The sequence below is a fragment of the Giraffa tippelskirchi genome, chromosome 8, assembly GCF_054371585.1.
Source record: "Giraffa tippelskirchi isolate mGirTip1 chromosome 8, T2T-mGirTip1v1.2.pri, whole genome shotgun sequence".
NCBI lineage: Eukaryota > Metazoa > Chordata > Mammalia > Artiodactyla > Giraffidae > Giraffa > Giraffa tippelskirchi.
Genome location: NC_137282.1, coordinates 140,970,968 through 140,984,504, shown reverse-complemented (window position 1 = coordinate 140,984,504; position 13,537 = coordinate 140,970,968). Strand labels below are relative to the sequence as shown.

Here is a 13,537-nt window from a genome sequence, read left to right as displayed (position 1 = left end):
ATAGTATTTTTGTTACAGCAGTCTGAGCCGATCAAGACACACTCCCTTCCCTTCTTCAACCTGAGGGCAGGTATTAAATTGTTCATGTGTATGAAGATCATCATTGGAGAAAAAAGCCATAACACATTTTCAACATGTCACTGCTTCTGTAGTCCTATTAATTGTCTTCAAGTGCATTTATTTGGTTCTTTCTAGGAACGTGTGATAATCTTTCCAGATCAAAGTAGGATATCATGTATTCTTTTATATCTGTCCCTTCCCCCCCAGTTAAATGTCTTGTCTTGGAACATTTGTGTTTTTAAATGAGCTAAGAATGTTGAGTTCCAGCTGGACAATAGCTCGATTTCTGATCAAAGGACCACATTGCCTATCTCTGCCTTTACCATGATTCCTTAAACACATTTGATGCCCATGAAAGGCCTGCTGCTAAATAGTAATGTGTGCCATTTTACCGCCTAAATTCTTCTCTTGAAATTCCTAATTGAGCTCTCCTGAAAAGATGTCTTGCAAGTTCTATACATAAATATGTTTTTCTCCTCCTTAACTGTGTCCTTCATTTTCACTTTCAGACCTGTTAGTGCCTCTCTTTCCATGTTCTGGCTGTAGGTGGGCACCTAATTGACTTCATGCGAATTCAATCACTGGCTTCTGAATCTTCATTTTGTTACAGCAAAATGGCTTTTGTGACAGCTTGGAGTTGAATGCTGTTACTTGGGGAGAATTGAAATGAAGGGAAAATCTTGTTCTTAGCCAGTCAGAATATTCAGTTACACTCATGTGACTTGCTGAAATACTTGGAGTTCCACTAAAATGGAATCACCTTAGGGCCTCATTCTCTGTATTTCACCTTTAATGGTCGTCAAGGGGGTTTTAAACACAGTGGCACAGTCGTTGAAAGTAGCACTTGGTGAAAAGGAGAAAAGCTTTTCTCGAAAGAGATCTAATCTTGCTGGAGAATTTCCAGAGAAGGTTGCAGAAGTCCCCGCAGCCCTTGCTGGCCACTGTCTGTGCTCTGGGCAGCTGTGGGCGTCGAAGCCTTCTTCCCATCCAGGGGCGCCAGGGCCCCCTGCAGGACACGACTTGCCACCTACACCGCACACACCCAGGAAATTGGAATCCCAGAGTAGTAGGACTCCTCCACTTTAGAAAAGTGCTTCATCACCACTTAATGGCCCCAAAGATAGAAGAACGCAGTTTTTATTTTTCATAATGGAATAAGCTTTTCTTGATGTTTTTATCAAAAAACATCTAGAATGTGACAACTTGAAACTATTGATACCTGAAGTTTTCTATGTTCTGTGTAGGAGAATAGAAAATGGCACAGAAATAACAGAGGACATGACGTTCTTATTTAAACCAGACAAGCAAAATAGGTTTACCGATGTATCCCAGTTTTCTATGCCTGCTCATCCATGGTTCTGTAAGATGGGATGGGGCGTTCGGAATTCTGACTTGGGAACCCTTCAGGATCACAGAATGCCCCTGAATCATCAAAGCTTTGATTTTATTTGGGAAGATTTTATTTGGTATGCTTAATGATTTTCTTACTGTATGAAAACAAGCCTGTGTGAGAGGTATGGTCCCTTGAAGTTAGTCAAAACATTAGACAGGGGACTTCCCTGACAGTCCAGTAGTTAAGACACCATGCTTCCACGGCAGGGGGCATAGGTTCAATCCCTGGTCGGGGAACTAAGATCCCATACGCCTAGAGGCACTGCCAAAAAAAATTAAAACATTAAACTGCTCAAACAGTACTCCCATCACTGAGTAGTCTGGATAAATCATATTGGAAAGCTAAATTAGACAGATATGAAAATTAAAATAGTGGGAACTCCAACATTTAGGTGAAAGATTAAGTTTTCATGAATGAGGTCATAGTTCACACTGTTCCCTTCTGGCCAGAAAGTCACAACTCTGTGTCAGTGGGAGGTGTGAGGGAGGTGTTTGAATTTTTCAAAACAGTTGCTTACTGTTGTTTATTGGGTTGTTTTTTTTCCTCTCACTTTTGTGGATCTTTTTTTTAAAATGTGATTTGTTATTTTGAGGTAATTTCAGGTTGATAAGCAGTTGTAAGAAATAACACAGAGCTCCTAGATCCCAAGTACCCTTTACCTAATTCCTCCTCCCTGGTAACATGGTGCAGAACTGTAGTTTGGTACCACAACCGATTGCTGACATTGTTAGAGAAAAGAAGTAGAATGTTTCCATCCGCACATGTTGTCCTTTTATAGCCACATCTGCTTCTTTCCTGCCTTCACTCCATTTCTAACCCCTGGCAACCACTTATTTCTTTTCCATCTCTGTAATTTTGTCATTTCAAAGTGTTATATAAGGGGGTTGGCTTTTTTTCCACTCACATTAACTCTCTGGGGATTCATCTGGGTTGTTATATGTATCAGAAATGTGTTCTTTTTGTTGCTGAGAAGTATTCAGTGATGTGGATGTACCCAGGGTTTGTTTAATTACCTGTTGAGGACCACCTTGGGTGTTTCTGATTTGGTGTTGTTACAAATAAAGCTGCTCTGAACATTCAGGTACAGGCTTTTGTGGGAGCGTCAGTCTTTTCTCTGGGATAAATGCCCAGGAGCTTCATTTTAATAATAACATACTGTTTAATTGTGTGCCTATCCCATAATTTAGCAAATTTCTTTTAGATAGATAGTTAAAGGTCCCCCTCCAATTTTTCTGCTGCTAATATCACTGATGACAATCATATAAGTAAATCAAAATGCACGTCTGCTTTAATTAGTGTAAGGATTTCTACAAGTGAGCTTGAGAACGCAGAATTTTAAAGCTTTTTTTTTAAGTATCTGTTTTTTTTAATGTTTATTTTTAATTTAAAGTGCATCTAACTCCAGAGCATTTTCATTACCTCAAAAACCCCATACACATGGGCAATTATTTCCCATCCTCCCCTCCCCAGCCCCTGGCAACCACTAATGTACTTTGTGTCTGTATGGATTTGCCTATTCTGGACATTGCCTGCAAAATGGAATCGTATAATATGTGACCTTTTGTGTCCGACTTGTGTAATTTAGCATAATGTTTTCAAGGTTCATCTGTGTTGCAGCATGTATCAGTACTTCATTCCTTTTTACGGCTGAAAAACATACAGTACTGCCTTTTATTTATTCATCAGTTGGTGGAAATTGGGGTTCACCTTTTTGAGGGGGCTGTGATAAATATTGCTGCTGTGAATATTTCTGTGCAGGTTTTTATGTGGACATCTGTCTTCATTTCTTCTGCGCTTATACCTAGCAGTAGAATTACTGGGTCATATGGTAGCTCTGTGTTTCACTTTTTTAGGACCTACCAAGCTATTTTCCACAGCAGATGTACGATCTGACAGGCCCAAATGATGTATGAGTGTTCCAGTTTCTCCATGTCCTCACTGACAATTGTGTTTATGATTACAGCATTCTGGTGGGTGTTATGTGGATCTTTTTAAAAGTGAAAGGGCTAGAGCTATTGGGATGGTACTACCTTGCTGATAGGTGGCCCCCTGACCTACCATGTATGGAGATCCCTCAGGCACTGCTAATACAGGACTTCCCAGTGGTGTCAGCAGGCTCTCTCTGGGCTTGTGTAGAGGAAGAGGAGACTGTGGCCCTGTCTACACCTCATGCCAGAGCGCCTGACTTGGGTGTATATCTGCAAGGGCCCAGGAGGCTGGATGGGGCGAACAGTTGCCTACTCATCCTCTGTGGACCCAATTGCAGAAACTCAGGCTGAAAATTTTCCTTGCTGGCTTTTATCATAACAGCAATTGTTTTACTTTTTTGCAGGAAAAAAAGGCTTTCTTGGATCCTGTGAGATTAAAGGCTAGAAAGCTTGTGGTTTGCATTTTCATTGGTGACATTTCAAAATTCATTGCAGATCACAAGCTGTCAAAATGATAGCTTTTAAGAAGTACTTTAAAAAAAAAAATCAGCTGTGTGGTGTTTTGCAGAGAGCACAAGATTCATACATAGTAGAGTATAACCAACTCTTATCCTAATGTGCCTTTTTTTTTCTCTCATATTGAGTCCCAGGAAACCAAGTTCCAATAAACCAGGACACTTGGCCGCTTTAAGTCATGTAAACCTGCAGATAACTAAATGGATCTGTTTGTTGTTTGGCCAGGTTACTCAAAGTCTCTGAACTTTAATTTCCTCATGTAGAAAATGGGGATAAGTCTCCACTGAGTCTTTGAAAATCTGGGTGTGTAATAGATAATAAATGTTAGATCCCTTGTCTGTCAAGCTTCAGACTAGCAATGAAAGTTTTACACTCTTTTCATAACCAAATTCTATGCTTTAGAGTATACAAGCCTGTTCATTTCCTTCCCAGTTCTAGTTAAATCAGGATGTGTGTGTTTGTGTGTTTTAGGGCCACGCTTCTAATTGGTGCCTTGGTTGCGTGTGGTAACCAGAAGGAAAATCAGCAAGGGAAAGGGGAGCTGGCTTTGAAACACCCCCTCTAACCCCCACTGACCTGTTAGTTTACTCTATTGCTAAGTAACAGGTTACTGCCGAATTCAGCAGCTTAAAACAGCAGACATTTATTATCCCACACAGTCTCTGAGGGTCAGGAGGCCCAGAGAGGCTGGGCTGGGTGGTTCTGGGTCAGACTCTGTGATGAGTTGGCTGTGGGGCCACAGTCACCGGCAGGCCCAGGCCAGAGGGTCCACTTCCTTACTCACGGGGCGGTCATTGGCAGAAGCCTCGGTTTCTTTGTGCATGCCTGCCTCCACCCTCCCCCACCCACCCCCCACCCCATAGAATGGCTCACAACAGGGCAGCTGGTGTCCCCCGGAGCAGCTAGTCACCTGAGAATCACACTGACCATGATGCCAATCATAGTGGCTCTTACAACCTCATCCCAGAAGTGACAAACCATCCCTTCTGCTGTGTTCTGCTGGTCACACCCACAGCCCTGGTCCAGTGCAGGAGCGGATCGCTGGGGACCATCTTAGGGGCTGCCTTTCATAGATGCCAAGTTCACGTGAAGACACCTCAGTCCTCTAATCCAGGAAGTGAAACCAATCGGAAGTGGCTCAGTGTAGGACTGACAGTAACGGAGCCTCAGCCCACCACTCGGCCAGGGTCCAGATTCTTCCCATTGTCCACCGTGCGTCCTTCCGGGCAGTACGTCTGGTTGGCTGTGGGCAGGTATGTGCCGTGAGTTCTGGCATTGGCAGCCACTCAGTGGCACCTTTGTATCACCCAGCTCAGTGTGACCAGGCATATGGTTACTGAATCCATCCTGTGCCAAGAAGAGATGCTAGGGGTCACAGGGAGCAAGACAGATGCTCCCTGGCTGAGATTTGCAGACCTGGCCACCATTGACATCTGTCAGCCTGGGAAGTGCTGGTTAAGGGCTTCCCTAGAGGCTCAGTGGTAAAGAATCTGCCTGCCAGTGCAGGAGAGTTGGGTTCAATCCCTGGATCAGGACGATCCCCTGGAGGAGGAAATGATAACCCACTCCAGTATTCTTGCCTGGGAAATCCCATGGACAGAGGAGCCTGGTGGGCTACAGACCACAAAGAGTCGGACATGACTTAGCAACTGAACAACAACCACCACCACCTACAACTGGGGAGTATTCTTCATGACAGCATTCCAGAGTGGACAAGGATTTTACACTACTTAATGCATGCTGACTGTATGGTATATATGCTATGTGACACTGTGTTTTAAAAATATAACTTAATGGGCTTAGAGATGACCTCCCCACCCCATCCCCTGCTCCTGCTGGTAGAGCTAGAACAAACAGGGAGTTGTAACTTAATTTGTAGGAATCAAAAACATTTTGTCCTTGACTACTGTCCTAGTCTAGACTGTCATTGTAATATGTCATATGGATACTGTCTGCCACAGATTTCATTAGCGTCCAAAAGCCCAGTTTATATACACAGAAGTGGTGTCCGGAGAAGATTGCTCATCAAAATTACCTAAGGAGCTTTAAAAAAAAAAAAAAAAAATTCTCAGTCCCTTGACTACTAAATCATTTTCTAGAAGTGGGTCTCCGAAAAATTTGTTTTTTAAAGCTTCTAGATGATTCTGAGATGTGGGTTTATTCATTCATGGTTTCAGCCAGGAATTAGCAATCTGTCAAGCATCGCTCCAGGCTCTGAAGATACAAATGAGAAGGCCAGAGGTTCTGCCCTTGAAGAACTTGGAGTTTAATGGGGATTGTGAACAAATGAGCACATAATTACAGCGTAACTGACAGTCACAACACTTTAAACATAAGCCTGTAATTTTATCACTGATTAAGATAGTAAAAGGGATGATGGGCATTTGAAAATGAGGCCAAGGTGAATTGCCACCATTTTCCCACTGACTTCCCAAATAGGTCTTGTATCTTAGTCACTCAGTTGTGTCTGACTCTTTGCAACCCCATGGACTAGCCCTCTAGGCTCCTCTGTCCATGGAATTCTCCAGGCAAGAATACTGGAGTGGGTTGCTATTCCCTTCTCCAGGGGATCTTCCCAGCCTAGGGATCAAACCCAGGTCTCTTGCATTGGCAGGCAGATTCTTTACCGTCTGAGCCACCAGAAATTTCTAGGGTCTCTTATCAAGCATCATGGGTGAATACACTGCTTACCACTTTGTTTCAGGAGGGCAGAGCGATGTCCATCTCTGCCGTTTTCCTAGCAAACATACACTGCTTGGCACACAGTAGGTGCTTATTAAACGTTTGTTAACTTAGTGAGTCAGCTGCCTTTCCGATGACTGGTAGCATGAAGGGCAGTCATTCTCAGCATCACTGGGAGCACAGAAATAAAACCAGTCACCGGATGACCTGATCCCAACACGACCTTTTGCCTTGTCTCCCCGCAGCCTTGTGCGAATTGATGAGTTACTGTCATCTAAGCTCTTTGGGGGAGCAGAGCTCTCCGTCCATCCACAGCAGTCCGGTCTTTATCCACGGGCAAGGGGCTTTCTGTGTCTAGATTTGCTTTGTCTTCTTCGAAATGACAGTGTGCTTCAACTCAAGCCAGATGTCACCTGTCTTATTCTCCTGATTTCAAATGAAAATTAAGTCCCAAGAGTAATTTTCTACAGTGACCCCTTCTCCAGATGCTTGTGGGGTAAGTGGGTTGGTATGTGGGGTCTCTAGTAGGAGAAGAACTTTGATGATATGTTATATTCTTTAGCTGTGAATAAGAATACCCCTGGAAGCTACCAGAGGCCAAGGGGGAGTCATTTGACATCTAACCTGGGCCTTGGAAAGAGCATAAAGACAGAATGGGGAGGAAGGACCACAGATGATTCATTTAAGAACAGAGCCACTGGGTGATCCTCTACCGCTTTGAAAGAATGGAATGTCCTTCTCCGGCAATGGTTAGAATAGTGCTTTTCAGTTAACTGGTGGCCAGTCAAGGAGCTGGAGACAATGGAGGGGGCTTCCCTTTTAACCTAATTTTTTTTTTATTTAAAAAAAAGTTTTAATATTTATTTACTTATCTAACTTAGATGGGTCTTAGTTGCCGCAGTCGGGATTTTTTGTTGCAGCATGCAGGCTTCTCTAGCTGCCCGTGGTGTGTGGGATTTTAGTTCCCTGACCAGGAATCGAATCCATGGCCCTGTCATCCGAAGGCAGATTCTTAACCACTGGACCACCAGGGAAGTCCCTAACCTGTCTAATTTTTGTGTAAGGGAATACTTGAGTGTGGCAGCACTTGGTTTCCCCTCGATTGTCCATTACACCAGAACGAGGGCCTCAGCCTTCAACCACGGTGCTGACCTGCAGCCAGAATTGGCGGTGCCCCAGCTTTGCAGTGACTTGTCTGAAGCCCAGACAGACCCGTGTCCTTCCTCATGTGCACGGCCAGAGCAAACGACTCCACCAGAACATTAACAAGAGTTGGACATGCCCTGAGAACGAGGGTAAGAAAGTATGAGAAGCCTGTGGGGGAAGGAGAAAAGGCATCGAGTCCTGAGTTGTCAGAGTGAGGAGGCCACTGTCGATGTGGCAGATAATTTCCAAGCCAAGATGTAATCTGCAGTTAACATCTATTTAAGTGCCAGCTTTCTGAAGGGATTCTCTCATCAACTTGCCTTCCTATCTGGAAGTACTTGGATGTTTTTCCCCCTGAGGATCTTTAGCATAGTTTTATATTTGAACATTTCTGAGCAGGTCTGGTTAGCTTCCTCCTCTCACTCCTGAGCTGATTTTCTCCAGCTGAGAAAAAACCATTGTAAATTCAAGAAACAGTGTTGTGACTACCAAATTAAAGCACCATTTAATGTTTTATGTTGTTGGCAGCTACCTGAACAGTGTTCCCCTGCCTGCTTAACAGGAGTGGACTGTTAAGGGGGTAAATGGGTCGGAGAACAGAAAGCGGAGGGAGACTTCCTCCTGACCCCTGGGAGCTGGAAGCTTGGCTTAGCTGACTCATTTTTAGCCGGACTGTGATTCTAAATGAGTAAACAAATAGAACAGGGCATGATGAGGAAGTTAACAGTAGTTAAGTGTCTGCCTTAAACACATTTTTAAGCCGGGAGCAATGTGACTTGACTGATTTTTACAGGAAAGGGGGCTTTCAAAGCAGACCAGCTGCTCCCTGCTACCACTGCCTTGGCAGCAAGAGAAACCAAGGCTTGACCCTGAAAATAAATCTTCACTGCTAAGCTTTAGAGTCAGCAAGAAGCCTAATTGTGGGTTTATGAAAATTAACCTCCTTTACTATAGTAATTTTAAAAAATCTTGATATCTTTTGAAACAGATTTGCCTTAAGATCCTGGTACTTTTCATGTGCTCAGCAGTTTTCTTGCTTTCTCCTGCTCCAGGTATAAATGGCCAAGATGATTAGCATTTGCATTTTAACTGAGACTCATAACTTCATCTCGAGAATTGTGATGGGAGCAGCTCTCTTTAACCTCAGCCACCTTCCCTTGTGGCCACCCCCACCACCTTGTTTGCTTGCAGTTTGTTGTCCCTCTCCAGGGCCAAGTGGAAAGGGAGAGGGGGGGACTGGTTTGCTGGGAAACTTGTAGTATCTTATTTCAGGCCTCCAGCAAATTCTGTGTGATTCTACATCATGGTGAAAAAAGAATGCTTGTTCAGCCTCACGCAGGTGACTCACCTGGCACTTCTCCTGGGCCGAGCTGACTCCTGGACAAATGGATCGTCCACAGGAGCCCGGCTCTCTTTAGGAGGTTCAGGTTTTGGCCTTTTGTACTCTGCTATTTCCAGGTTTTTTATATTCTTAGCTCTGGCAGTTGCTACACTTCTCTTGTAGAGGCCTGAGGCTAACCTCAATCCTGAAATAATTAGTAGGTGTGTCAGGAACTCGCCCGGGGTCACAGGACAATCCTTGATTTAGGTGAAGGTGCACTGAACTCTGTCGCATCCTCTTTTTAATACAGAGTAATTCCTAGCCCCAGTTAGTAATTTCTTTTCTTAGACACATACAGTGAGACACTATTGTTATACAGCCACATGGTTACCAGAAACACTCTAGAAGTTGATAGTGGGAAGTGACTTTCAACAGACAGTGTCTTTTGGAAAATGTGCGTAAAAGAGGGAGTCTTCAAAATCTGTTCTAACGTACCCACCTCGGTTTTCGACCCTTAGCGTGTTTTCCTTGTCATTTTGTATGTGTGGCCCTTGACCTGGTGAAGAACTTTTGGATACTGTCGTGGTTAGATTTTTTTTTTCTTTAATGGATCCGACCCCTCCCCGTCATGACCTGTGGTTCTGGAAGCCCCCGTAGGTTGGATCAGTGCCAGAGACTCCTGGTTACAGAGGGTGGGGAGGTGATGCTTGGCTTGGTGTCAGCATGATGGGCCTCCTGAGAGGACTGACATCCCCTTTTCCCATCTCAGTGTGGGGAACCAGTCACATCAAAGAATGACTTATTCTTTGCTGAGCTCGGGACCAGAGCTCCTCTCGCGTGGGCCCAGTGCCTGGGCTTGGTCCCTGCCAGTACGATTGTCCAGAGCAGCTGTGTGCCTGCGTGGCCCAGCTCTCCCGGAGCCACCAGTAGGGTGACTCTGGTGGTGAAGTGACGTTCCCGGCCCACGGGTGGCTCAGAAGACGGGAATCTGCTGCGGGTGGGCAGGCTGCAGACCCGGCCATGCACTTGGACTTTGTGCAAAGTGGGTCATGCCGTTCCCGTGATCCCCGATCACCAGGCAGAGTGTCAGGGGCTTGGCAGGGCCCCGTGCCTCTCCTGTTCTTTTAGAAAAGTACAAAAGAGTACAGCTCAGCCCACAGGCCGCTCAGCAAGTGCCCAGTTCACCCAGCAGGGCGGGCCACCCGGCGGGAGGAGTTCACTCGCTGGGACCTTTTGTCCTGTTCTGCAGTGGCTGGGCAACTGGGGAGCTAGCTGCAAAGGGGATGTGGGGACAGACTGTGAGCACAGCTAAGGTGCCACCTCTCCTGCCAGCCTGTGGCCACATGCTCCCTACGCCACGGGGTTGATTTCTGTGAACCCTGGTGAGCGGGGAGGTGGGGGGCAGATGTCTCCAGGCCACGGCCCCCAGCCGGCCCTTGAACTGGAGTGCCCTTTCTCTTTGCCCTGTGGTTACCTTCTGCGAGTGGCAACTTCATTTTCCAAAGGAAATTTTTGCTCCATGATCCCATCCCCTTTACTGTGCTTTATTTTTTCATGCCAACATTTACTTTACATATTTTACACGTGTGTGTTCCTGCCCCAGCCTGGAATTTTTGCTCCCGAGGGGCAATTCTTATTTCCCACATGTTGCGGGTAGGAACATAGGATGGGCTTCTGTGGTGGCCCAGCAATAGAGAATCCTCCTGCCAGTGCAGGAGCTGCAAGCTCAGTATTTGGGTTCGGAAGATCCCCTGGAGGAGGAAATGGCAACCCACTCCAGTATTCTTGCCTGGAGAATTCCATGGACAGAGGAGTCTGTGGAGGGCTACAGTCTGGGGTTGCAAGAGAGTCAGACACAACTGAGCAACTAAACAGCAACAGCAGCAGCAGCTAGGAGATTAAATAACTCCTATGGTCCAAGGTCCTATTACTAGTAAGTGGAGAAAATGGGTTTCAAACCCAGATTGTCTGATAAAGAGCCCACATGGAACCACTTAACCCCCTGCCAGCCTGTTGTGCTTCTCTGTCTGGTTGTGTAACTGCTGAGAGGCAAAGGTGGCATGTCTAATTGTTGGCGTTTGGGTGTGTGGGGAGCTGGTGGCTTCTTGGCTGAAAGGAGTCCGCGACCTCCTAAGTCAACCCCAGGAAAGGACAGATGTTGAGACAGAACCCTAGTAGCTGTGGCTTTCAAGATGTCATTGATGGCTACGCCCGTGCCTCTCACAACCAGGCTGGGTGGACTCAGTTGTTGTAACTACTAGAATCCATTACGTAATTCCAAACTACTTTAAGGTAGTTATCCATGAAATTTGACAAAGGATAAGACATAGGCTTCAGTGTGGCCAGCCAAGGGAGAGACGTTGCATTAAACTGCTAGTTAATGAAACCAATTTTGCCTTTGCCCTTGGAAGGAAAAATACTTGTGGTTATTTCTGTAATAGTAATGACCAAGACAGTTAAAAATGTGCCTCCTGATTTTCGTATAGAACATATAGTAGGGCTTCCTTGGTGGCGCAGTGGTTAAGAATCTGCCTGCCAATGCAGGGGACCCGGGTTCGATCCCTGGTCTGGGAAGATCCCACATGCTGTGGAGCAACTAAACCTGTACACCACAACTACTGAAGCCTGCACCCTAGAGCCTGTGCTCTGCAACAAGAGGCACCACAGTGAGAAGGCTGCACACACAAGAGAGAGAGCCCTTGCACAGCAACAAAGACCCAGCACAGCCCAAAATGAAATAAATAAATTTATAAAAAAAAAAAAGAACATATAGTAAATAAACGCACAGAAGAAAAGACGCTTCGCTAACTTGTAAATGTAAATCTTAAATGGGGGAAAAGTAGGGAGTTATAAAATCTTTGAAGATGGAGATAAGTCTCTAACCAACAGACTGTTATGAGACAATCTCCAAGATGTTGTAACACATGCAGTACGTGTTTTTCCAGCTTTTCTCTTTTTGTGGTTACCTCAGTAAGAATGTAGTTTACATCATACTCATAATTAATGGTACAGTAACACTGAAGATTCATGGCAGTATTTATTCATTCGCCGTAAGGATAGAGCACTCTGATTATTATGATTAGTTTGTTATTTTTAATGCAAAGTTGGCTTGATCATGTATCAATATTAATGGGTTGTGACCAACAATTACAGAAACTGTCTTTCAGCGTGTGTTGTCTTTTGTGCTTAGAGGAGAGAAAACTCCAGAAGTGCACCTAAGAAACGGTGCCAGTAAGCTCCTTCTAACAGTGAGTCTGAGGGATTGTGTTGGACCAGAATGATGAGATTTTTCTTACTGCCTCTTTTCATTTTAAATGTTTGAATTTTTTGCTGTGGACATGAAGTATGTTAGGACAGTAATTAATAAAAACACCCGGCAGAGGAACCAGTTTCTCCCCACGGCAGCCCGTTTGCCCTGATGGACTTTCCCCCTTCTGCCCGCTTTCTATCCGGTTCTGCCCTTCTCCCTGCTGAGATTTCAGCTTCACAGAGAGAATTTTTTTGGAGCTGAGAAAAGAAGCACAGAAAACTAGTGCTTCACTGATTTATAAAGTGAATTCATGGGATTGTGTCTTTCCTTTTGCTTTTCAAATGAGAACTTAGCACATAAGTTACTTTTATGAGTTTAAAAAAGTTGTTTGAACATGAGGAACTTAACCTTGTCCAGAGTGTCTTCTCTGAAAAGAATTTGTTCTTGTTTTATGAAAGAAAAAAAAAAATACAGAAAGCATTTGGAGTAGAGATTAATCAATGTCTCTTTTTCTTAATAGGTTTTAAAATGGAGCACTTCGATGCATCGCTTAGCACCTATTTCCGGGCATGGCTCGGCCCCCGAGGTAAGGTGGTTTTGAGTTTTGCTCTCCCATCCTTCCTCCCACTCCTTGTTATAGGCAACTTGTGAATATTGCATGAAGACAGTCTAGAAACCATGCGTGTTTTCCAGTGATTAGATTCCAGGGGCTTGGAGTCCTGAGGTCGTGAGCAGGTGCAAGGTCCCCTGACTGCTAGGGCAGAGACACAGGTGCTGGGACCCTCTGCTGACTGTAGTGGAGATCGGATTATGTTGCAAGCTCAAAGCATGAGCATGTCACAGATTTCACCACTGTTGGTGGCGCGGGTTGCTCAGTTCTTGCGAGTCTCCAGCTGAATCTGATTTTCAAACTGCACTGCTGCAATAGGGGTTTAAAACTCTTCCCGTTTTACACTTCTAAGGGTTTTCTAACGTCTTTTTGTGATGTGTCACATCACTGGATAAGTATATGTGCCTGAGCTCCCTTCTTACCCTCCTCATCTTTCATTGTCCTTTAGGATAAGTAAGTCAGCTCCAAGTATACACCTTCTTCTAATGTCATCTCTAACGTCTCACCTGTAAAGAAAGAACTTGGGAGGTTCACAGAAACATTCATAGGAAAACTCCCAGATAGAAAGATAGAGAGTCTCCATTTAAACAGATAAGAGAGTCTCTGTTTTACTCATGGTTTTTAAAGTACA

The 13,537-nt window shown here is 44.8% G+C and overlaps 1 protein-coding gene across 2 annotated transcripts in view; it reads left to right on the top strand.

The window, feature by feature from the left end:
- Window positions 1-13,537, top strand: part of ELOVL5 (ELOVL fatty acid elongase 5) — a 69,835-nt gene that overhangs the window by 28,968 nt on the left and 27,330 nt on the right. For both annotated transcript variants that reach the window (XM_081517389.1, XM_081517390.1), the window contains exon 2: window positions 12,817-12,882. In XM_081517389.1, coding sequence (XP_081373515.1) covers window positions 12,825-12,882 — 58 coding nt within the window. In that variant the 5' untranslated portion in view covers window positions 12,817-12,824. The remainder of the gene's footprint in view (window positions 1-12,816; window positions 12,883-13,537) is intronic.